The following is a 26,860-nucleotide window of genomic DNA, read 5'->3' as shown; positions in this document are numbered from 1 at the left end:
AATAAACAGGAAGGACTGCTATTATCCCAGTTACACGCTTTTAAGTTCTCTATTACATTCTGCCATATTATCATTAAAAGATTGTTTTGGACAGTATACAAATTGTCAGTGGCTAACTTAGAAACTTAAATATACTGAATTGGAAAAGACCTCCTGGATCATTAGATCCAGTCCCTGCTATTTCAGGTAACCACCTGTAATCAGGTCTCTTTAACAGGTATAAACTGAAATACATTTAAGTATTTGAAGCTTTTCAAACATGCTGACCTTAACCTGCCTTAAATCATATACATGAACAAAGTTAATAATTACAGGAGTTGCTGTTCTCCACAGGTAAATGCTACTCACATGGAAAAACAGAAGATGATGATGAAGGGGAAAAAAGACTCACCTGTAATAAAGTTCCTGAAGAAGTGATGTATTACTAGAATGCAATGCCTGATCAATTTCCAGGTGATCCAAAATGTAGGAAGGTATGGAGTTGCCCTCTTCTATGACAAGGGCCAAATTAAAGAAACCCTAACAATAAAAAAGCATACACGCTTTTTAACCATTACATTTTCATATGTATATTTAAGGTCTACTGTAAGCATCAAGTATCTAAATAATTATAACTGTCTTCTATAAATTAACTTAGTACCATGTGATCTTCACTGAATAATTACAAGACTCTTCTCTCCTAACCATATACCCAGCTAAATACTGAAAATGCAAAATAATTAGCGTTCATTTGTTGTGACACCATTTTCTTAGAAACGATCTAAAAAGACCTGAGCTTTCTTATTTTCTGTTGCTCTTTAAACACAGACACTGTATCAAATTGTAATCTTTTATCTACCTGGGAAATACAGACTGAAAGCAGAAATGGATTCCTGTTCCGTTACCATTTAATTCCACTCTGCCTAGCTCTATAGCTCAATAGCAATCTGAATAGTGAAACTGAGAGCAAAAATTTGCTCCGTACAAATTAAATCCTTAATCTTACAGTGTTGACTAGTCTTAGGTATCCCTGTGTCTTTTCAGAGCCATGAAGATGAACAGACAGGAGACATATTACAGGATTACCCATCAGTTTGGCTTTCATATTTTAAAGTAACTGTTCATGCCTCTTTTCTTTCCTTTGCTAGTTTAGCAGTAACAGGGCAGAATATTCCACCCAGGATGTTTCAGGAGGGCCTGAGGGCAGGATACTCAGCGTTGAAACACTGTGTGTCTTTGGTAACGTGACATAGTGTATCTTTTCATTATAAAACATTTTAAAATTAAACTGTTGTTGGAGTGAACAAAAGCCACCCTAGGATTCACTCAATATGTAAAAGGAAATGGGCCACTCTTCTCTGTTTATTTCCTAAAATTGCAGAGGCTAGGACTGGAATAAAACTCATTGGTCTATTAATTCTTCTCCTTGCAGGAGCAAAAATACCAAGGTCACAACATAATCCATTGTGTCAAGGTAGGGTAGCACTGCATTAGGCCATTCACCTTTAGCTTTCAAAAGAGCCTAATTCTAGGACTGTCCATCTATGCTAGGTTTAACTTCTATTAACACGACACAGCAACCACTGACTCACAAGGTATTTTGAAACAATTATAACTCACTCTAGCAGGTCTCTTCAGCATACAGATGTAGCCAAGCAGAACAACCAGTCCCCTGAGAATCCTCAGATTGTTCAAAGTTCTGATGTTTTTTTATAAACACATAACAACTGCAGACCCACCTGTGAATCTCCCTCTAACGCAGCTTGTGCATACATCTGCATTGAGAGCTCAAGGTCTTTAGACTGGTTCTGGTAACCATAGTAGTAGAAATCACCCATCTTCAAATAAGCTGTGGAAGAAACCAGTAGCAGATCATTTAGAATATTTGTAGAGACAGAATTAACCAACTATAAATGTGTTGGAGAAGTTAATAGTAATTTTATTTAAAGTAGCATATTAAAAAAAGGTACTCTTTCTCTCTGGTTTTCTCTGTGGTTAATTTACATCAGACTGACTACTGAAAATATTTATCCTGGCTGAAATTTCTCACGGCTTCTCTTTAATGAATTTAGTGAACGATATTGCTACTTTTACAAAAACTAAGACAGAGACTTTATACTGTTTTCCTTCTTCACGTGCTGAATCTGTCTTTGGGCAACCTTTAGCCTTATTATTCAGGTTAGCCCTACTAACTTGATGAGACTTAAAAACATACTGTCTAAGTACTTGTTCTGTACCTGTCACTATGGTGGCTGAACCAATCCCAAAAGTTATGGAACTTTCCTGATCATAATTTTGTTAGTTTCAAATCCAATCCAACCCAGAATGATAGGTATAGAATTTTCCTGGTCTAGAAGGAAGCAACGCCAAGCAAATATTTTACAAACATCTTTCTGTGATATTGCACAGCAGTGAAATACACCAACAGCGTGGGTATTGACTCAGATAGGAGTAAGTATAACATTGCACTGATCTATACTAAAGCTTTCCCCAAATGGTTTGAAACGCTTCTACACCTTGTTTTCTGCGTTTACAGTGGCTACCTAAATCCCACCTGTTTTTACAGTGGACTATAACAGAGCTCTTCCAGGAAACAAATCGGTCACTGATCCAACAGCGAAGGCAGAAAGACTATGTGGACGGGCAGGCATGGATGCAGAGTGGAACTCCATGAACACTGTAGTGAACTACCAAGAAGAGAGTTCCCCTCAGCCACACCAACGGCATCATTCCAGCCCTGGCCTGAAGAGCACTCCTGCAGTGGCCTTGAGGTCACCCTGCAGTGCACTGATAACATAGCCCTGGGAATCTCTGCTGCCAGGGTTAGACTATCTGGCCCAGGCCATATATTGGGGATTTGATCCTCCACTACTGCAGCAAGGGATCTGAGATAAAACTCAGCTTATGTTACTCATGTGAGAAAGAGAAAAAGTAATAAAATCGTTCCCCTGTTCAACCCAGCAAGTCTTCTCTCCTTTACTTGAACAGAATCAGTGTCTCACCCCGTGAGTCTGACCTTCACAAGCTTCTCCAATGTAAGACTGTACCAGTGGATTTGCCGAAGGGTCAATAAACTGCACCTTGCTAAGGTGTCTGCAAAATCCTCACGAAAGCTAACAGGGCTTGTCAGCTCCTGTGACTTCAGGCTGTGTCAATATGGTATTCAGTTTCTGTGCTGCTGTGTATTTTAATTAATAGCTTGACTTTTACACTCCACTTTTCCACATGCTTGTTACAAAGCACTTAAACCTTCTTGCAAGGCAATCAGATCAGTGTTTTCAAATACTGAATAACTCTTTCAAAAGACATCAAAAAGACTTAGTCACTAAAGTCACAGATGTAGTAAAATTTAAGGCTGGAGGAATGTAATTTTTACGTAAAAAATTTTTTTTTTTTTTTTTTAAATCAGAGAATCCTTAGTTCCCCCCAAGGTAAGCTGTGACAATGTTGATAAACTCTGTACCCTAACAGAAAAACTCAAATTAGATAAGGAATCCTTTAGCCTTCATTAGTTTCTCGTGACTCAATTATGATATGGAAGTGTATTTGCTTTTGTATTTCCTCTTTGATATACTATAATAGTATGAGCTCCTAAAGTCTACTGCTACTTTTTTTCTTAAACTTTGATTCAACTGCTAAGGTTCCCAAACATCTATCTAGCCCCTTCTCAGGGCTTACTTTTTTTATTTTATTCAAATTTTATCCATTTTATGCCATAAAAAGGAAATTCTCAGAAAAGCTGTGCTGAAACACTACACTTAAAATACATTTTTCCCCCCGATACTCCTATCAAAACACTAAAAAGGAAATGTATGATAAGCAGGGATTACTCTTCTCTTAACTTGCTCACATAGAGAAGTTGTAAAAAATGTAGTTTTTTTAAATTTAGAAAAAAGGTAAAGTCAAAATTCAGAAAGAATTCCTTGCACTTACCAAATGAGGGTGCATTGACTTGAGACACAGAGAAATTGTAGTATCTCCAAACGCAATCAGTTGCTAGGTATTTCCTTGCTAGGTCCTGGAAAGAAAATAATTGATCCATTCATATCACAGATAAGGGATTAGGATCACATTATTAGCACGTGTTCCTTTTAGGATAATGAGTTGCGAATACAACTACTTACTGGTCTTTCTTCACAGATGTGTGCTAAATTTGACTGTGACACTTCAATCCCAGTTTCAGCTGCTAAAATGTAATGCAGCAGAGCTTCATGCCTAACGTTAGATAAAATAAATTAGTGAAAAATCTAACAAAAATAACATGCATTTTAGTTATAGTTAAAAAACCCCACTAAATAAATTGATCAAATAACTTAAGAGCAAAATTTTGATACAAGGTTTAGAAGCAAGAGGCTGGCAAACGCATGCAACAGCTACATCTACTGGCAATGCTCGGTGTAACAAGCCGTGCCGGATCTCAAGAATTTGCTGTTTTCTCTCTTGCATTGAAGCTAGATTGGCTCCAGTGTGCATTTACCCTAAGTGCAAGACTGATGATAAAGTTGAATTGATATTAAGCCCAATTATCTACTTAAATGCTTCAGCTAAAACATTCCTAAAATACTCTTATCTCCGCCACTTAAAAAGAATCTGTAATTATCTTAGCTGTGTATGTATCTCTCAAACATTCATTTGAGTACTGCTTTGGTATGCTTTACCCTTCTATTTCTACAACTTGTCTTCTCTTTTTAGACTATGGGCTCTTTGGAACAGGAATTGTCTCTCATTATATTTTGAATGTGTGAATAAAATAACAGCCTCAGTCCCTCTATGGACTCTAGACACTTCATAGACTGTAGAGCAAGTAATAAAAACTAATTTTGCATTTGCAGTATAGCAATTCAGTACTGCAGTACAGTGATACAGCATTGTTCATGATTCCAGAGGAGAGCATCTCTTTCATGTTTTCTCATTCATCTACTCAATATTATGAAGATTAGGCATTCAAAATTAAGAGGAAGTCTTTAAAATAATGAGTTTGGTTTTAAAATTACAAGATAAAAAAAACCACTTGGTGTACTTTTTTCCTACTAAAGCTTCCTATTAAAAGACCATGCTTCCAGTGATTTTCTCCACAACACAAAGCTGAAACCATGGCATGTTTCAAGGTTCAATGGTTTGTTTAACTGGAAGGAAATATGGTTAAATACGCATTTGACTTCAGGAATAGGTGCCAAAGCAAAGAAACTTTAAATGAAATTGTGAAAGCAGTTGCTCTTACAGAACTGGCAGGTGTAACCTCCAGTCTCCCAACTGCTTCTGCAAGATTGCAAATTTCTCCTTGTACTTGCTCTGTAAAAACATCTAGGGCAAGGGAGACCTGGCACCAGAGAAGGAATTCAGGATACCTAAGCCAGGAACTTAGTTCTTCTGATTGTTGTCTCAAAGGGCAGTTCAGAAAAAAAACGACATTTAAGGCCTTTAAATCAGTCTCTGAAGAACAAACTACTATGACTAACAGGTGTGTAGAACACAAGGCTGCTAACACTAGGACTGAGGAACACATATTACTTGGTCTGCCTGGCAGTGTAACTATTGACACCTGTGCAAGATACATGAAGAAATATTTAGAAGCAAAGATTTCAACATGAACATACTCCTAAAACCAGAGATGACTAAGACCAGTATTTATAAATTACTACCCATACACTCCCAGTCACTGGCATCTCAAGTGGGACTCCAGGAGATTTTTCCTCCTAGATGCTGAGACCAGACTTTCTGGGATCTTAATGCTCTACCTGTCACATGCACAGGAGCCTTATATGATTGTACGCAGAGGGAGCCCAATAGAGTCACAGGCTTGTACATCAGAACATGCTACAGAAATATTAACTGATTTTTTTTCTGTGTTGAAAAGTGAGGTTAAATCTCAGGAGAAATGTCTGTGATGGACCAAATAAAAATAAACTTCTTCAGGAAAGAGAAAACTTGTTACTCCAGAATAGTCCGCTGACAATTTCTTGTACACCTCCTAAGCCTGAAGCCCCGTCCTGCAGGGGGAGGCTGCAGGGCTAAATGAGCCATTGCCTTAATCATGGATGACAGTCTGATGCCTGCACGTACAGTATCTGATGCTCATGCTGCAAAAATGGAGCATTAACCTGGAGGCTATTTTGAAACCTCTTGGTTGGCTCATTGGATACTGTAGTCTCCTATTATACTTTACAGAATACATAATACTAACCATATACAAAAAAAAAAAGAACAAATCTAATCCAGCAGCCTGAGTTTTCATGACATGGAATTATACAGGAGAGAGTATGGTTTTTGGAACAGAGGGAATATTAAAAGTGAAAGGCGTTCCTCTGGATAATCCAATGCACATTACATGCTACAATACTATGGGATGAAAATCACAGACAGCAGATATAACACTATTTCACTCTACAAGCTCCCCCTTTTTCACTTGATTCTGTCAGAACTGTTGAATTACGCTTTGGGTCAACTCCTCCTTCCCTTCATGTCAATGGGGGTTTTGCTACTGATTTCAGTGGTGCTGCTGTTTGTGTTTTTTTGAGGCGATGGCCCAGTGTTAATTATTTTATCATGTTAAAACGTAAATGAAAAACAAAAAATGAACTTGAAGAGAACAGAACAAACATACCATGAAAGTTCCAGATAAGCATTGAGAGCTTTTCTGATGACATGACCTAAGTAGCCATTCTTCTCTGCAATGTGCTTTGCCCAGCTGTAGAAAAGAACAAACAATAAAAAATGAACAGCTGTGCTCCACGACTGTTATCCCAACTCACTCTGACCCAAAGGACACAAAAGGATAGAGGATCACCTTCTGACTTCTTCCATAAGACAAATGATGCTATTTCACAGTAATTGCTGCATCAGTCTTGTAACTGTTGACTGAATGAGAACATTTTGTCCATTCATCTCTATGGCCATATCAGAGACATCCTACGTCTTATCTTGGCAAAATTTCTTTCTTTTTTCTTTTTTTTTTTTTTTTAAGAAAACAATCATAAGTTAATAAGTACTATAACTAATTGTCTGCCTTTTTCATGATGCAAAATACCAGTTCTACCACATCAGAAGCCTGATATTTCTTGAAAAATCAAATAAGCATGGCTCTGCTAGATGCAACCTCTCAGAGTTGTTTGATACAATCTCTCCAAATTGTTCCAGAAAAAAAAGTACTAAAAGTACTCTGTGTCTCTCAAAAATCTACTGGTCATTTAAATAATACACATATTAATGTGGATCAAACTTTACTGCTGAAGAACCTATTGTCCAGGAGGTAAGCACTATGAAGTACAAGATATTTAGACTATGGACTTAAAATTCACCAATAATCAAAATAATCCCACCAGAAATACATCCTCCTTTGACAAATGGTTTTATTCCTTACATTACAGCTTTTTCTGGATCTCTAGGGAACTCTTCCATATTTCCTGTGATGTAGTACAGAGAGCATCGTAAAGTCCCTTCTATATGTCCTCCTTGAGCAGCTTTATAGAAATAGCGTGCAGCAACTGTCTATGAAGAAAGAAGACACAGTTATCTACTGTGCATTATTAACGTGCATTGAGTTTCATTTCCCAGGACTCACTGCATTAAATTAATTAAAACATGCAATTGGTTAACGCAGACAAGCCAGTTTGACTACTTTGAATGTACTTAGGTACAATGAACTCCTTTCTTCTAACTTTTTAATAGTTCAGGCTGGAAAAAGGTTTTTAAAAACAAATTCTGGTAATACATGGAGTGTCAAATAGAAAAGCATGTAAATGTGTAACTAACACCTGGTAGCATACAAGTCTTTTGTGCACACTGACAAAAGGAAAACTAGTTATTCCTTGTAGGGAGATCAATAAGGCATCTTGGAGAAGAGACACAGAACAGGACTTTCGCACTGGCAGTGTCTACGTGAAGGCTGGGAAGCAGCAGCAATGCTCAGCATGTCCAGCAGTGCACAACCACAGCTCTCAAGCCTCTGAAACTCGTTTACAAAAGAAAACACAGGCTGAGAAGGCAGGGCCAGAGCTGCAGAAGTGGGAGGGCTGTGTGACTCTATATCTTTTATCCTCAGAAACAGTAATCTGTAATGTAAACTGAAGCAGTATAAAGCCTGAAATAATTTATTTCAGGAAATTTTTACCATCTATTTATGTTTTCTGTGAGTGAGCATGGACTTCAGAGTATCCATCACAGCCATAACAAAGTCATTCTCCTGGTCCATGGCTTCGGTGAATAAAGAAACCTGTGCACTTCTAGGTGTATTCTTATAATCAGTCCACTCTGAAATGTGGATTTTGGTCCCCAGGGAAGTAAAATGTGTTTGCCAAATGCACACGTTGGTGACCACTGCTGCTGTTGGCAGTAGAAATGCTTACTGTCTGGAGTATATCCAGATCTCAAAACTCATAGGCCACACTGGAAACGTCTTTTAGCTCCAAGCACAAGGTCTGCTTGCATTTATTACAGCCTAACTCACTATATTTGTGCTGTTGGTCGACAACTACCTAGTTAATTGAAAGAAACCAAAGCAGACCCTTCCTACTAGGGGAAAATTAATTTTGCACATGTCAATGAGAAAAGTTAATAAATGGGCTGTGTCACAGAAAGACAAACCTGCAGTCTACCAGGACTGTATTAATAGTTAAATTTTCAAGTCTGGCTTGAAGGTCTTTCACTGCAGTTTTGAGGTTCACAGAAGCTATGTGAATGTAGCACAGCTGTTCACGAGTTCAGGGACAATGTTCTGCTGCTTTCGTCTATTGTGGAAAGCATCCTTTCCCCATATACTTTGCAATCTAAAACTGAGAGAAACCGAAAGGATCACATCATGTGAGAGCACACACTATCCTGTCTGGTGCCTCTGGAAGGAAGAAAACAGAGGCAGTCCGTGGAGCTAAACCTGCACCTACTTTGTTACTAAATTAAAAAGAGCACAAACACACGCACGTAAGTATGACTGAGATATTTGAGTAACATCTCTCTCTCTAAGCAATCTGACTGAATTCTCCAGTAACACTCGTTTGTGATGTGATAAAAGGTATCAACATCTGACTCAGAGTGAACACAGCAGTCTCAAGAACGAAGCAAAAACTTCAAAACTGGGCCCTAACGTAAGAAGTAGTACTACTAAATATTTACTCACTTGATTTCTACCAGGCACTCCAGGGTAAATCCCATCTAAATAAAGGACACCAAGGTTGTATGATGCATCTGGATTTCCCAGTTCTTCAGCAATTAACCAGTGTTCAGCTGCCCTTCTGTAGTCTCTTTTAAAATTGTGGTAATACCATCCCAATCCATTCATTGCCTGGGGCAAGCCCTTAGGGAAGGAGAAGAGCAGTCTCAGGTCACACATTCGATTCTGCTTTGGGTCACTTTCGAATTCCAACCTGCTGCTCAACTTTGGGTGCTCTTGTGACCTTACCTAGATCGTAGATGTCTGGCACTAGATCCAGACAAAATTACACTGATCTGGGACTAAGGGATATAAAGGTCCACTGGCTTTTTTTCACACTACTCTTCCTTGTGGCCTCATATTGAGAGCAAGGAATAAAAATCCAGTATTGTCTTATTCTACAGAGTCTCAGCGATGTCTGCATTCAGATTTGTACGTTGACAACAACAAATTGTGACTGTTTTTCACCTGTTTCTTCTGCAAAGCCAAAACCAGACACCTATTCCTGTGAACTCCCAGAACCTGGTTGACAGGATTAGCAATCAAAAAACCAACTTCTTTTAAACTACAACATTTCCCTAAGAATAAATTGAAAGCAATGAACACAGAACTTTGCAATCCTGTTTTAAAATTTATTTGACCAACATCAAACATCAATCAAACATTAGCTCTACCTGACTCTGGAGAGATCACCATGTTAAAAGCTCCAGGCTGGTAGGCACTCCTATGAAAAAACATACCCAGCATGGTCTAGAAGAAAATGCTTAGGATCATGAGGTAAAAACGTCATCCTGGATCGACTACTTACTCTGTAAGTCACCTAACTATCATCAAGTTCCAAAAGACGTAAGTAAAGAGAATTATTTTTCTTCCATAGAAATTTTGTCTGATTTTGAGTCGTCTCGTCTTCTAATTTGTGGAAATACGGCTTTCACCATTCATGGTGAAGACACTGAGAAAACCAATTACTATTTACACAGAATTATGGTAATAGGTATTTTATATAAATTAGAGTTCATTATCATTATCACCTGATATGGGACTTTTTATGATAAATTATTTATTACATTTTACCTTGGCTGCTGCTTTCTTCATCAATTCCAAAGCAAGTTTTGTATTCTTTTTCACACCTTGGCCCTAGGAAATGGGTATGTGAAACAATCGTTGTTTTCAAATACAGAATACACATATACACATTCAAAATGCATTGTAACTTTGATACTATTATTTACTAGGCATTATTTGGCTACAACAGCTACAACAAAAAGATCAGCTTTGTGCTCATCCATCTTCCACAGCTTTACAAAATCTCAATGATTCAGTCTACGAAAAATTATTTCACCAGTTGATCCAAGTGATTTTTATGGGGAAATAATATCACAGATCTTTAATTTTTGGCAACTAACAAAGAACAAATACCATTCAAAGGTGCACAGACTGTTAATGATTTGTCATTGGTATTTTGAACCTGAATCTGGCTAGGAACAAAGTGACTAAACTGCTCTTGACTTCGTCCTTTTAAAATTTTTGTGCATATCTGATAAAAATCATCATTAGCTTCAAAACTACTGATTGCTTTTCAAAGTAAATCTAAAAGCACTTGTAGACACTCTCACACTGTGTAACTGCAGATAACTTACAACCACCTATGTAACAGGAATGATTTTTTTGAAGTGAAAATATGAAATATGACTTACCTTAAATAACACAATGGCATAATCATATATTAACACTGGATCTTCTGTTTCTGTTGCACCCTTTGCATACCATTCTATTGCAGCTTCAGGATTTTTTGCCACTCCTTGTTGGCCCCAAAACAGCATCTGAGCCAATCGTTGCTAAAAGAAAACAACATAAGCACTAGTGTTATAAATGCTAGTATTGAAACTGGAATTGCAGGAGCAGATTTTCGCACATTTAAATGGATTTTAAATATGTAAAGAAACTAGTTATACATCCTCAACAGTTTGAAAACGATTGGCTATCAGGAATATTCAGAGGGCTTCCCAGTGGTAAAATGTACTGATATTAAATCTACAGCAGGCTTATTTTTAACAGCTGTCAGTACCACAGAAGTCTGGCTTGATTTAAGTGCAGAGGTAAGTGATAAGGCAGATCTGATGCATGCAAATGGCTCAGTATTACAACATATTGCTGCTGGCCTCAGAGACGCTGCAGTTACTGCACTGTATCAAATGCAAACCCAGGGAAAATGATCAGAGAATTCCTAAGTCTCAATAACTCTTCTCTTTTGCCCTGCATTGTGGTTACAGCTTTCTGCATGGTCACTGGATATTATCAGGTAGAAACATGGGAAATAGTTCAAACTCATAAAAAAGAAGCAATTCTGAATGGAAAGTGAAAACATCTGTCCACTTCACTCTCCTCCACAACTTTCCTACATAGTCTATAGATGTACATAAATGATGTGTGTATCAAGCTAAGAAAGGGGAAATGTATTACTTTATACCTGTGCAGCTGCATTTCCTCTTGCTGCTTCATGTTTTAACCACATAAATACATCACCATTTTCTTTTGTTTGAGCTTTTAGCAGTTCATCATCCATCAGCCTTATAATTTCAACAAATGCCTGAAGAGTAGGTGAAGAAAAAAAAAATATTACACAATGAATTCATACATCTGCCACCAAAATGAAAACATTGCCTGTTTCCTGTTTATCCTTAAAAATTCCTGATCAATTCTCTTTTTTAAAATTCTCACCACCCCTCTGCTAGCCAGTGCATTAAGGCTTTTATATCCAGTGTAAGAGACATTTACTGCTTCGTTACAGTATGAAACTGTAAGTCCACTTTCCATACCTTGGAAAGATATGTTAAGACATAAATAACTGAAAAAAAACCCAAACCCACCTTCATAGTTTTAAATGCACTCAACAATGGCAAAGAAGTGCTTTTAAGCCTTTTAAGATTTTTTAGTTCCTATTGAAATCTCTCTTGAAAGATCAAAAAAATGCTGGCAGAAAGCCTGATGAAGACCTGCCCTACAGCACTCTTATCTAGGTGGCTATCTGCTCATTTTTAGTTCTTCAGCAATGAAAATATCTCTATTTTTTGTACAATAATCATTCTTTCTGATAAGCCAGGATTGTTGTACTGGCCTACCTTGAGTATCCTTTACCAATAAAGTTGCATTAGCTTCTGTTTAGCAGCTCATTCTAAAATCATTTTACTGTAACTTTATCTCATCAGATAGCTATTTAACACACAAATCTTTACATTTGACTATAGAAAAGGTGTAAGTATGGACAAGAAAATTCATCTTTTGCATGAACTTCATTATGTTTGGCTACTGAAACAGCAGAACGGTTGCTTAATAAACACATTCAATTATATTAATAATATTAAAAATCCAAGTGAGGAATTAGGGCCCAAGAATAAGACTTAGACTTTGCTGAAAGATAGGCTGTGGACAATTCTGAGGATTGGAGCCTAACTTCGATTTGGTTTTTCCCTTGTTAAGAAATGGAGTAATGATACCTACATAAAATTTGTGGGATTTTGTAGCAATGGTTTGGGTTGGAAGGAACTTTTGAAGATCATCTAGTCCAACACACCTGTCATAGGCAGGGACATCAATCAGATGGGCTAGTATTTGTAAATCAAGACAAAAATGTTCTGGCTACATAATTAATATTAATATATGAAAAGTTATTTGCACAGAAAACAAATTCAGATACACTTACAACTCTTTTACCTGTTCCCCTTTTATAGTATGTTGATCCAACGACGTCTTTATTGCAATATTACTGTAATAAGCGTACGACATCTCCAAATCAAGTGGATAGTTATTAATGCCTTGGTAATGTTTATAGCCAAGATTCATCACAGCAAGTCTCTCATTCCCCTGAGCGCCAACCAAACTATATAGCAGTCCCTGGCAAAAATCAACAGACATAAACCAGAGTGAAATACTGCACATCTAACAGTTTTAGCACTTTGGTGGAGATTTACAGGGAACAGTGTATTCATATTAATAGCTGATATACCAGCTATACCACATAAACACCATTACAGGATGAAGCACAACACCAAAGCAGCTAAAAAGTCTTCTATATGTGTAGCAACATTTGAAAGAAAAACTAGATTCTCTAAACACTGTACAAGTACTGTACTTATTTTGCCACCGCAAAGTCTGCAGCAATTTTTAATGCCACTTTATTATAGTGTTAACTATACTCTGATTCTTTTTATACTCGGCAGTGACTTAACTAGTCTCACTGATGTCATCTGGAGTTGTTGCACTGAATTCAGTGGAAACATACAGAAACTAACAAACAGCACTCGAAAATCTTACCCTAAGGATCTGACAGGACTAGAAGGATGGGACTTGTGGCTGACAAGGTTTCAGCACAAAGCTCCCTTGAACTGCACCTTAATTGGTGCTAGGAGTAGTCTAGGTACTGCATATTTCCCAAAACCATTTTCAGCACTACTGTTATTTTTCACCTGAACAGTAATAAAAACAGTAGTGTCCCATCTGCAGTGGATATTAAATTATTTCTTACACTATCTGAAGCAGATCCAACAAATAAATTAGATAGCCTTCATAATTACCACTATGTGTACTCCATAATTAGGGTATAAAAAAGGCTTCTAAGGTTTCTTGTCTTTGAGAAACTGGAGTGAGCTCGGTCTCACATTGGACTCTCAGGGGTTCTTCTGATTTAGTATCTTGTAACCACATTAGGCAGGTCTGTAATTTGTTATGAGCACTTTATAGTACACTATTATATCACAATTAAATACCTGTTGGCAATTTCAGTCTGGCCCTCTTCTAGTGATATATAAATACCTCCCCTTTATTTGACCTGGCAATGGAATCGCACGGGAACATTTCAGTCATTTGCAACCTGCCTAAAAGGTCAGGAGTTCACATGCTGTGTAGTTGCTCAGCTGAATCACAGGAAGTTTTTTTTTCCAAAAGAAAACTGTTCTTCTTTGGTTACCGTTAATCATTTGACCACAAGATACTCCATGCCACATTTTTGCACTGTACCATGGGACTTCTCTCCTGACTGTACTATGCAACCTTTCCACTTCAGGGGATTTATTTGCCCATGTGAGACTTTTTTCATACCCATCTACAAATAACTGTGGGTGACTGGAGGGTTATTCCCTCATCCTTCCTCCTCAGTGACTAGGAAAAGCAGTATGTTCCATGCTGTTCACTTTACCACCATTTTCAGGTCTTACCAAATCATTGATTTCCTTGTTCTGGATGAGCAGGATAAAGATTCCTGCCATCAGAACTTCATAAAGACTTTATTGCCATTGGCTACTTAGGAGTAGCTGTATTGGGGAATGCCTTCAACCGCAGCCTGGGGGGGGTCATTTCACATTTTTTATTTCTATTGTTCATAAATTCATGGTAATTAATTCCACAGACATAACCAAACATATTAAATATACTACCTTTGTACGATCCACAGGCACACCAAGTCCTGTTTCAAATACAACTGCAAGGAAATAGGAAGCCTTATGGTATCCACAGCAACTGGAATCCACCAAGAGAGGGACAGAGGAGCCCATATTGCTGAGGCCACTGGCACTGGATAGACCCTTTGCCACCTTCTCAAATATCCTCTGGCCAACTTCTGTAACTGTATCACTCCCATCTTCTAACACTAAGAATAAAACACAGGAGAAACAGTTATTCCAAGAGTTAAAACCAGGAACCGATTTCCCCTCCTTAACTTAATGGGACTCAGTCAGATTCTGGTATTTCTCATGCTGAACGGTATTCTCAATGCAGACAACCAAAATTCTTAGAGATACAAGGTACTACTGAATAGGAAAGGTGAATAAAAATCCTGAAGACCATCTCAAAGTAACTAACCACTAAAAACATAAGGATATCTATACCTTCTTCTACATAATAAGCCATCCTTCATTTGCAGCACAACATACAAGCCACGTGACACTCCTTTACGAAGTTAGTTGATATGGAAAAAAACGTACAGAACGTGAACTGAAGACAAAGCATACTAACTTACGTGACATATATTGTGGAGTTATTTAAAAACAATAAAATAAAATATGATTACCATCTGCAGCACTGAAATCCATCTCTTGCAGCAGTTTGAACAAAGTGTGGTACTTTTCCCTGAGCTCTTTTCCCCAGATGAAGGCATCACATTTGGGTTTGTCTCCGTATTTGTGAAACAGCTCCAAATAATAATTTCCATAGTAACCTAGAGAAAACAACATATTTAAGACACAAAAGATGACTTGGCAGGCCTTTAAAACAACCTTCTGTTAGGAAAAAAAAAAAGTGCTTCTGGGGTAAACTAAAAATTCATGGACAAGAAAAGCACATCCTTAACACAAAGTAGTGCTAAAAACTCAAGCAGCTAGCCCAGGCTGCTTACAAACACAGAAGACTTTTTTCTACTCTCCTACATACTCTGGTCACAATGCATGTGACCAAATTCTAATTGGAAACATAAGCTAGTTTTCAGCATACATTTAAGCCATGTTTCTCTTCTTTTATTAAACTGGTTGCTTTGGTATACAGCTGTCAACTACTGCACACTAGGCAACTGTGGCAGAGACATTCTAGCGAAAACCACCCATTTTTGGGAAAGGGCTTAAAATACTTGTGTCTTCAGAGTTGTTTGGGAATAAAAACAGAAGAAAGGCAATTGAATAGCTTACATGTAACCTTGAAAGTGTTTCTTTGCCCCTTTATGCACCTGTCTTATTGGAGAAAAAATATCAAGAACATGATTTAAATTTGCATTCCATGGCACAAAAGACTTTGCAGGGACTAAACTACAGTTTTAGCTACAAGTAACAAGGCTAAACTCTTCAAATTGCTTTTTTTCTTGTTATGGCTGAATTTAAGTTGCTTTTGATGATTGTTATCCAGATTCTGGCAAAAGCAAGGAAAACAGATCTCCAAATATGACACTTTAAAACTCTTATCTCATAGATCAACACTCACAATTTCTTTGCGCTTTTTCTCCTTGCCTTACAATGTATCTGTACTCATAAACTATTTCTTGAATGTCCATGCATCTTTCGTAGTAGAGCTCAATTTGTTCCACTGTTTCTTTGTCATGGAGAGGGTTAGAAATCTATAAAAAGGCAAATGATGGATGAATGGCATCTACAGTATCTGTTGTTGTCTGTGCTTGGCTAGAAAGAATTGTTGTCGGCAAATAACAGAAGGAAATAGATATTTTACTACAATCAGCTTATCTGGCACCTCATGTTAATGTGTCAGACAACTTGATGCTGGCCACAATAGACTACGACTTTAAAGAGCCAGCATAATCCAAGAAACCATGGATGAACTTCCAAAATTGGCCAAGCCTATGTGACCTTTACCACCAATTTCAACAAAACCATAAATTAATTAAAGGTATTCAACACTGTATGTTCAAAAACTCTGTGAAAAAAAGCAGTATAGAAACTAAGTCTTTACTTAAAAATAGATTTAGGAACACTGCTTTATATACTCACTTCTACAAGTCTTATTTTTTAGCACGTGAAGTCGTAATTAACATTCCTAGATTTCAACAGAAAATTATCATCTTTTGGTTACATATTCCCAAGTACCACTATGCTTCATAGCAAGTTTATCACTTGCTAAGACCTTCAGTTAAGAGAAAATACATTATAGCTATAGCTGGCTGCTAATATGGATACATTTCCAAACACTACTTTGGTTTACCTGTTCTGTTTCCAACACATTGAGACGATAGTACTTCACAGGCCCAAAGAATGCTTCAACGCCATTTACATATCCACTGCCTCCAAGAACAAAGTATCCAGCAGTGTCATCATAATAGAAATCTTCCCTAAAACTTCAGAATATGAAACAAAAGTAAGCTGGCTATCAAGAGGTACTATGAAAGAAAAAGAGAAATTTGTGTCTCAGAATTTCACTAACTGACAGCCTTAAACTCATTGCCAGTGTCTTTTCCTTTTCTCATCTATTTATTCTCTAAATGTACTCTGCAATTTAGTGTGAGAAATCCTGGAATAATTTAACAAATCCCTTGTCTACAAACATATTAAACCAGCAGGGTGTTTTATTTTCCTGACCTGCAGGTATCTTCTGGAGTTTTATGCACGATTACACAACCTCAGAGATTTCAATTCCACCTCTCCCCTGCACTTTTCTAAAATTGGCATATGAAAATTTAAGTTATCTGTCTCCTAGATTTACTATCTATAAATTCACAATTTCTGTTTTGTAAACCACAGCAGAGAAAGAAAAACACCGAAGTCTGCCATGCAATTTATTATTACATAGTTTCCATACTAAAAGGGTCTTTTTCAAATTATTTGCACAAGAAAGAGTAAATTTAAATTAGCATGAAAGAGAACAATTAAAGATCCGTTTTAAAAAAGGGCACATGATTCTGTTGCTTAGAATAATGTATCGCACAAGAACATTTTTGGTAGAAATTTTGGTCTTTACCTAAGCAAAGCAGACAATAACTTCACTGGTGAAATCCCAGCTCCCTCACAGCAACAGCAAAACTTCCCTCGACCTCAGGAAGGCCAAGACTTCATTTGAAGGCTGAACCTAATGCCACTGACCCTCCAATCAGTTTTTATTGAGGGTTACCAGACTCTAGTACTAGACTGTGCAGCACATTAACTCAACCAGCTCACGACATTAACCAAATTATTCAGCTCATGCTCAATGTAAATACAGCAGTGCAAATTGGTCTTGAGAGTGTTGAGCTGAAAAAGACCACAGACACGTTGAAAATCATCTGGAATCTCAGTTACAAACTTGTGTCTTCTTCTCCCATTTTCCATATCCAAATGCACATGCACATATTACTCAGCAAAGGGGAAAATGCTGCTTACGTAAAAGACTGATGACGATGTCTTTTCAAATTCTTCCCAACAATGCTTACTTCTATCTAAAAGAAAACAAAATATTAATTACAATAGACTAAATATTACAAGGTACATTTATTGAGCCACTTCAGCTCACAGTTCAGAAGATAACAGGTGCAGCTTATTGCATCTCCTCTGCACCGGAGAGGACGATGTCACATATCTGACTATGTCAGGAGAGTTTAACGAAAAGCATTGGCACTGGGCTGTCCTGGCCAACCATGAGAGATGAAAAGTAGCAAAACCAGCATAGAAGTTCCCTAGTTAATCTACGTCACTCCTGTGTTCACTTATGAGACATTTGTGCTTTGCTGAAGCTTTTATTCTTCCAAAGTGTGAAGGGCTGTTTTGCTTTTGTACAGCAGATATGCTAATGAAGAGAATATTGATCTTAAGAAACTGTAGCTTACAGGCAAAGAATAGCCACAAAGGTAATGTAGCAGGCCATGATTTTAAAAAAATCTGAGTTCATTCCCATTTCTATGGGAGATGTAGACTTTCAGTGCCAGAATGGTTAAAGGAATTCAGATGCCTCTAAAGGAAGACAAAATGATGTTTCCATAACTGAGGACTAAATTTTCTCAAATGTCTAGGTATTTTTATGGATTCATCTACATCTTCCCATGTTCTTAAAATCTAACTCTTAATTTCTTGATGCCTCAATTTCCAAACCTTCTCTAATATATAGATTTTGTCTAAGATCACACTGGACTAAACGTATCTAACCAACGGAAGTGAAATAAGTGCCTAAATAAGGAGATTCTTCTACAACTTCTGAGGATCATAGCATTTAAAAACTTGCAACAGGAAGACATGCCAATAAGATTGGACTGAACCACAGGTTTATCTGTCCCAGAGAATGGCTCTAAGTACTGAAATGTTTTAAGCTTAGTCCTACTTCCTCTTCTTTCCACAAAAGTGCTCGTTAAACTCTTCATGGCTCCCTTATTTTGTCCAGAAGTGGAAATTTATTGACTACAGGTTTTACCTCATGCCTGAATAAATCCACTCTACTCTCTGATGGAAGAGTATTTTTTCTTAATCTAATTGTACAAGTAATCCTCAAATTTGCAACAAGTCAAGACTAATACACCCTGTATCAATATTGACTCTAACTTTTACATTTGCACCTGAAGCTGAGCTTCAAAATCCATAGGCTCTTCCCTTTCTCAAGAACTTAAGTTATTACTACAATTTAAAAAAGCAGAAAAAGACTGTTCTGATTGTATAAAACTTTTTTTCACTTTTTCTTTGAACAATATATTTTAAAGCATATTACATTAAAAGTAAATACACGTTTCTACCTGATCTTCTTGCAAGACAATCAGTCTGCTCACCACTTACATACTTAAATAAAGGTGGGGTGCAACAGGAACAGCAGTAGTTTAGCCTGTAGATTGCTCTCTCAGTACAGCATTGTTTCAGCTTTATCAGTCACTTAACTCATACTTTAAATTTGCTTAGTTGTTCTTGCTATTAAATAGTAATTATTTTTACAATTCAGAATCTAATCTATTCAACCATTTTCAAGGAGAAAGACGTTGAGAAAAAGAAGACTAAGGTTTTTGATTATTTTCACACACTAATATCTTAATAGCTGGAGGTACAGACAAGAACTTGGACAGGGAGACTGGCTTGTTTTCACAGCTGCTTTTTAAAGTTCTTGTGAAAAAACGATTTTTTGTTAAAATGTAAGTTATGTATTTCATCTAATACAGAGGGATACTGCAATATTTTTTGTTCTTTTAATGGTAGTCAATACTGTCCTGCTTTGTCAAATCTGCAGAACTTGGAAACTGCACACGCCTCTTGTTAGCTAACACCTCTAGGCAAGAGGCATGGTATGGTACAGAAGCCCAGACACTTAAATTTTCATATCAGAATGGCAGAAATGCCTGACCCTCTAAGTGCAAAGTCCTTAAAGGCTATTCACACCATGTAACTTAAAGCATCTGGATAAGGTATCTTATGTCCTGCTTGCCTGTACAGTCAATAAAGCCTCTGGAGAGCAGCGGTGCACCAGGATACACACTGAATACACAGTAATCCTAGGCTCTTATCTTAAGCACCTAAGTTGACATCCTGAAGTTTTGGAGGTTTTGAATGTCCCTGTCCAATTTCTAGTTTTAGACTTCTCATTCTTCTGTTATGTGAGCATGTCCAAATTACATTATTTCTCTCACTTCAGCTGTTAAGGGAGTCTGAAGCATAATTAAATTAGACAAATCAGCCTTGATGCCGTAACTAAGTAGCAGGCATACCTGTCCACCCTTAAAAGACAGATCCAGTCGAAACCACTGCTTCAGAGGAAGGCTGAAGCTAGTTTTCACTGCAAGGTCATCTCCTCTCATGAGGTGCATCTGAATATGCACATAACCTGACAGAGCAACAAAGGATGAAAAAGGAAACAAACATCACAGAAATATCAACACTAAGAATGGGCTTCCTAATGTGTTATTCACAGTGATTCTGTCTTCTTCATCCTCTTCATCACCAACAGAGATCTTGGGACTTGCCAACCCATACATCAGCTCTCACAGAATCCCAGGGAAACGTGCTCCACATTTCAGTTATACGTCTCAGATACTAATGCCCAGGCTCCCACATGAAACCACAGACTCAAAACCAAGTGAGGGATAATCACACTAAACGTAAGGCAAACAAGGAGGGTGCCACAGTTGATCTCAAACTCCAGAAAGCAGACATGACTTGCAGCAAACAGCAGAGGGGAACAGCCGACAGCAGCATCTACTCAACACTTGGCTGCTCACACGTGAGAGTGCAATGACAAAGTATGAGATGACTCGACTGTCCGCTACTTGGACCTGCAGAAGCTAAACTCATGGTGTGAGCTCCCAATACCAGAACAGGTGCCATTATAGCAATCTAGTCTAACACTGAGAATAAAATTGGCCCTACAACCTCTCCAAGCAAATCTCATAACAAGCTGGTAACTTCCAGCTGAGATGCTATTTTTGTTTTTTCTTCAAAGAAAGCATCCAGTTTATAATGGATAGATTAATTACCTAGATTGGTTACAAGACAGAGAAAATAGGAATAGCAAAAATAACAGAGAGGAAAAGATTAGCTGTGAAACTTGCAGAGAAGGGGAAAAAATAATGTCTTAGGAGAAAACCAGGTGTGCACTTTTAACACTGTGCACTTTTAACACTGTGCACACTTATTTCCTCTGCGAGCCTTCCAGCCAGCCCCAAGCTGCTGAATTTTATTCTCAATCAGAGGCTGAAGAGCCATCTTCTGGGAGGAATGTACCTCCACTGCAAGTGTTGCTAGACTAAGACAGTGCTTCCTCTTAACCTGTTTTTTAGATCTAGGAAATAGACTGTGCTTCTTGAATGTTGCAATATAGGCAAGACCTTGAATCATTTGGACTTTTTCTGAGGGTATTCCAAATTTTCAAAAATTTTCACATATTATGTACATAAGAATTGAGAACAATATTAAACTTCAATAATAATAACGAAGGCTGTTCATTGAGATAAGACTCTTAATCCCAGTATACATTCCTTACCTGTAAGATTCAGTCTATTCTCCCGAGAGAAGACATTTTCTGATGTTAACAAAGACTAAATGCTATGCAATTATTTCTCTGTTTTACCCCATTAATTTACCCTATTAACGTCCTATTCAGACATTATAGTCAAAAAGAAGCATTTTGCAAGAGATCAGTTTCACAAAATAGGTCTAACAATATATTTATAAATGTTATTCCTAGGCATAGATCAATAAAGACTACATTAGACCCCTTCTGAAAGCTGTTAAAAATATCCCTTACCTTCCTCATTTAGAAATACAGCAGGAGTACTATACATTTCTTTCGGATCAATAAAATAAAGTATACCACACAGATCCTTTTCACAGTGATGGAGTAAATATAGCCAGACTGAAACAGTGAACCTGCATGAGCAAAAATAAACAAAAATCCACTCCCGATGAGAAATCTCCCTATATAATTTGCAAAGCATGCATTTCACTTTAAGTTAGCAAACCTGTTTCACAAATGCAATCTTCAGAACAGAACACATCCTCTGCAGGGAAAACCTTCAGAACAACGGTACTTACGACTATTGGATCTATGATCTCTTTTAACTGTGCATTTTCGTGGTATTGACATGAGAGGAGAGTAAGAGAGCGTTATCTGAAGCAATTCCAGAATGCTGGGTCAGAGTTACTGCCAGATCCCACATCAACGGGGAACTGAAAACACAACGGAGACAACTTGGAGCCAACCTCCTGCATGCAGGCAAAAATTAAGCTGTGTCCTCTATACGAAATGCCAACTGTGAAAATGTACTTGGGAGAAGCAGTTAAAAATGAATCCAGCCTCTGGGTAGTAAAGATATGCATGAATAGCTTTCATGGAGTTATCACAGGATAAATAGAGGTGGAGTCTATGCAAACTATGGAGCAGTGCAAAATAAAAAATTGAAGATTTGACAACGTTATCTACTGAGAAATTTCTGTACAAAGCTGGCTGAGGCACTAAAAGCAGAATCTATAACACAGTACCTAATTTTAAGGAGTTCCTCTACGCCAGACTAAATCTGCCCCAGTGCTGTTACCAGGAACTTGACCACTTATTTCCATAACATTTCCATAGCAGTTGAGCCAATGCTAAATGCATTTGAAAACTGTACCTCCAATGTACAACCCAGGAAAGCATTACAATTACTGTCATCTCTGAAAAAGAAGTTCTCTTTTCTTAGTGACTTTTAGAAGGAGATATGATTCGGGGTTTGTATTTCTATAATTAAGAAAAAATGTAAATATTTATTTATTATACTTTAGAATTGGGTCAGCTTGCCTTATTTCTCTCTCAATAAGTTGCTAAACTTACAGTATCTTGTATATTTTCCTAAAGTAAACCAACGTACCTCTGAAAACCTAACACCTGCACTCCTGCTTAAAAAACATGCGTGAGTGGTGAAGTTTTCCCCAACAGAGTCTACACCTTAAATAGCTAATAACACCATACGTTCCACAGATGGTACATGGATGAGGTAAAAGGGTTTGTAAATCACAATCACTTGTAAACTGATCACTAAAACCTACAGGCAAACACTGTGCTTCCAGAGATACTGCTTATGCTTATATATTGCTCCTTTCATTTTTCATCTCCAGCAATACAGTACACTTAAATGCCGCAGTCTCCGTTTAATCCTTGATTGCCAGTCTGAGCACATAACTGTTCTGGACAAATTTCTTGGGACAGAGTATGGCACAATGCTGACTCATTTCACAGCCCTCATTGCTGCAGAATGCCATACGGTGCGAGTAGTCCCTTACAGTCCCAGCCTATCCTTGCTGCAGGTTGTCCACGGCCTCAAATGACAGTTGTCTGTCTCCAGTCCTCTTTCCTCACAAATCCCTGACTGAAGTCAAATGAGTAACTTCAGTTGGATCCATCTGCTTCCGTTGGCCTTTTGGTGCAGTGGGGAACCACTGCTCACATACAGAAAACTCTCTTCCTTTTCTTAACAGAGCTACCCCAAGCTATCCCACAACAGCAACACATAGACAAGCCTTTATGTTAACACTGGAGACACCACTTGAAGGCAAGAGAGGGTGGAAGTGTGTGGAGCAGGTAAAGAGGTGCATAAATTCATGCCATGTATTCTCAACCAGAGCTTCAGTGCCTCAGTGTCAGAAGCAGAATGCAACTGTGCTGGTGAGCAAAGGGCAGCAGACTGCGCAAACCAGGCTGTCACTCATCCTGAAGAGGCCAGGAGCTCTTCACTTATGACTTCAGAGCTATAGTTTGAGGGCTAGTAATTTCTATGCAACCTGTGCTATCTGGCAAGTCTTCTTTGAAACTCCTCTTGTGGTCACAGGCCAAACACAAACCAGCTGGCAAGTTCCAGTTCCTGTGATCATCTCCTATTTCTGTAATAATGTTGTCAGGGCAACAGCATCTGGTGGAAGGGAGATATATATATATCTCTATACATATTTTGCAACTTTAGAGGAAAAAGTATGACTGAAGAGTTGTGACAGTTTTGGCAAGGGAGAGAAGAGGAGAGAAAGACGATCTTCCCAGAGTGATTCCTCTACAACTGAATGGCATGCAGGGCCTAAGGGGTTTTATTCCTCTCCAGCTAGGACAGTTTACACAGGAATGGTGGAAGAAAACAGTATAAGCTCAAGCTGGGAGACTTATCTAGACAGGGGACTCTTTCACTAAGGGCCTGTCAGCTGCAAAATAAACTATAGTGTGAATTCATAGGGAAAAAGCTGCTGCACACTACCTGCCCTTGCAAGTAACCCTACTCTCCACTTGGTCTGCAAATGATGTTTGAAATGCAGATCTCTTTCCAATCCAGTAAACCTCAGGCTAGCTAGTCATGACAGAGCAGTCTGATCATGACAGCGTGTAACAGCTAACTTACCCTCCTAACTGTACCTATCCAGATTAGTTACACCTGCTATTGGTACTTCTTACACAGCACTGCACTGACATGTCCCGTAAGTATATTTCTGAGGTTCAGCATAATCCCCTCCAAAACTGAAATCAGAAAACAGAAGGATAGCTAACTAGTTTCCTTTTAAGCCTTTCTCAAACTAGTAGGCAGTATTCCTTTAATTGTAGTATGGCCTAAGTATTTAAGTACATTCTATAGCCTTCAACAATCAATTAGAGCCCATTTCAATTATTTATCTATACTTACATGGGATAATCAATCTGATGTTGTCTGACTGTCTCAAGTTCTCTGTTTTCAAATTTTTCAAATTTCTTCACGATTCCTGTTTTCTCCCCACTGGAAGCATATATGAAGTTGAGAATCTGGACACCATCTGCAAAATACAGTCTTTCTTAATCTGCCAGAAAACAAGTATCGATAGCTAATTAATTAGCTCACACTTGTTTGGTCAAAGATTCGAATCACACAACAGATTAAAAATTAAAATAAACTTTCAATAAGTCCTTAAACACAAGTTCACTCATGGTTATTAAACACATTACAGTCTTGGGGAATAACCCACTCATTTAAATCTAAGATACTTAAAGGACCAGTTAGTAAGGAACACATCTTCGTTTATGTTATTAATTTAAATCTCATCTTTGGTTATGCCTATGTGACATTACGCCACAGCTCTTGGACTTGCTCTCCGTTTTCAGCTCCCCAGCTTATACTGTATGTATGGACAGATAGCAATTCCATTCTTAACTGATATGCATAATCCTGTAAAAACTCTGATAATGCTGCCCCTGCTAAAAAACAGGAAGATCTTTGAGGCCATTACCTATCATCAGCTTTCCTAGAAACACCCCCCCAAACAAACAAAAACCCAACCCCAAGCAATTTGTTACAAGCTCAATTAAAAATAAATTTTAATGTTATTTTCTCCTATTTTGTTTTCATCTATAATACAATTACATAATGCATAATAAGTTTCACACTGTTGTCAGAGATCACATGCTCTCCAACAAGTATTTTAGAAAGCCCCTGAAGGCAAGACCACTACTGCTTCCCTGTTCAGCTTCAGTGCATTTACATGCCAATGCAGTAAAAATAAATGACACAAATAACACTACGGGATCTTCTAGGAGAGAAACCTTGAGAAGCAAATAACCTTTTTTCTTTTATGCTCTGTTTTGAATATATACTAAGAACAAAAAGAATTGTCAGCAGATGTAAAGTTAGAGATAGGCATACAGAAACAAAGTCAGGAGAACTCTTGAGAAAATCTGGAAAGATGAGTTGTAGGTTTCAGTAATTTATAAAGTTGGGCAAGACACTATTTAAAACTATTAATTTTTAAAACAAAAGCACTTGTCTGTAATGGTTTGGGGGGGGGAAAAAAGTACTACAAAGATTATTGCACTATAAAGACTTAAGAATATGTTTCTGAGTGTGGCCATCATCTTAAGCAGAAGTAGACTATCTGTGAGAGAATTGTGTGTTTAATAACTGCAGGACTGACCCTGAAACAATGCAATAAGGGACTGAACAAGTCTCTCTGAAGACAAAGAAATCATGTCCGCTGACATCAGTGGGTTTTAAATGAAGTTGTTTGAAAACACTTAGAAGGCCATGACGCCACAAATCTCCAGGCCAGCTGTCATAAAAGAAGCCAGCTCTGAAGGACATGATAACTTCAGTCATTTGCAACTCTAACTGCACAGTTAGAAAGCTTACATATTCAACAATGCTGTAAAGTAAATAATTCTACATAACCTTTACAATTTACAACAATTTACCTTCTAACAGCTTATCAAAGATGGTATTTGGGTCCCATTAGTTTCCCTGGGGAAAAAAGTGACATTACACCTACCACTTTCATGAGGACACTGAGGTATCCTGTTTGCCCGGAGCATCCACAAATGGTCAGCACCCCACTGAAGACAAACTTTGTGGTCCTTATATGGGCGTTCAAAAGGTGGAACTGCTTCTAAAAAAGTGTAATTCTTGGCAACTGCATCCTGGTAGTCTTCATTCTGCTCAACATCATAGCTGTTGACTGATTTGTGACTAATCCACGCATATAATATCACACTGTGCACTATTATTGACTTTGTGATGAGATAATCATCTCTGTAAACCATGATGCTCGGAAATTTCAAATGTATTTGTCGAGTTCTGCTAATGTAAAGGTTTTTCTCATCCTTCCATCTCCTTCTATACACTGGTACACCAGTCCTGAACTCAGAGGAAGCTACCACTTCCAAGTTGACGATACAAGGCTTAGAACATAAATACTGAACTGAAACCTCTGAATTGTTAAGAACTTTCTTTTCTAAAATGTTTAAATTAATAAAGTCCACATAATCCATGTTTCGTTCAAACTGTGGAGTAACTGCCGTTGTCTGTAATGTCTCCTTTCCAAAGCATGGCAC

General features: G+C 37.8%; 1 protein-coding gene across 1 annotated transcript; it reads right to left on the bottom strand.

Annotated features, from left to right (window-relative positions):
• Nucleotides 1-387: 387 nt before the first annotated feature.
• SEL1L3 (sel-1 suppressor of lin-12-like 3 (C. elegans)) lies at nucleotides 388-26,860 on the bottom strand. The gene is made up of 20 exons (XM_010077411.1): nucleotides 26,299-26,860; nucleotides 24,690-24,816; nucleotides 21,800-21,921; nucleotides 20,265-20,380; nucleotides 17,971-18,026; nucleotides 16,820-16,952; nucleotides 16,088-16,220; nucleotides 15,189-15,335; nucleotides 14,557-14,768; nucleotides 12,839-13,018; nucleotides 11,595-11,714; nucleotides 10,822-10,962; nucleotides 10,199-10,261; nucleotides 9,092-9,268; nucleotides 7,340-7,467; nucleotides 6,584-6,667; nucleotides 4,104-4,194; nucleotides 3,913-3,997; nucleotides 1,719-1,828; nucleotides 388-519 (listed from the first exon to the last, which is right to left on the bottom strand). Exons 1-20 carry the CDS (start codon nucleotides 26,795-26,797, stop codon nucleotides 388-390), a joined length of 2,856 nt encoding a protein of 951 aa, XP_010075713.1. The 5' UTR covers nucleotides 26,798-26,860.

The sequence above is a fragment of the Pterocles gutturalis genome, unplaced genomic scaffold (assembly GCF_000699245.1).
Source record: "Pterocles gutturalis isolate BGI_N339 unplaced genomic scaffold, ASM69924v1 scaffold43623, whole genome shotgun sequence".
NCBI lineage: Eukaryota > Metazoa > Chordata > Aves > Pterocliformes > Pteroclidae > Pterocles > Pterocles gutturalis.
This window is presented reverse-complemented; position numbering and strand designations above follow the sequence as displayed.

Bases quoted from the DNA above. Each gene is read 5' to 3' on its own strand.
- SEL1L3 (XM_010077411.1), bottom strand. From the start codon at position 26,797: ATGGATTATGTGGACTTTATTAATTTAAACATTTTAGAAAAGAAAGTT. The intron at 15,336-16,087 runs GTGAGTGTTGAT...TGTTTTCTCTAG, and splicing joins AGAAAAAGCGCAAAGAAATT to GTTACTATGGAAATTATTAT. The intron at 10,963-11,594 runs GTATAAAGTAAT...GTTTTCTTTTAG, and splicing joins GAGGAAATGCAGCTGCACAG to CAACGATTGGCTCAGATGCT.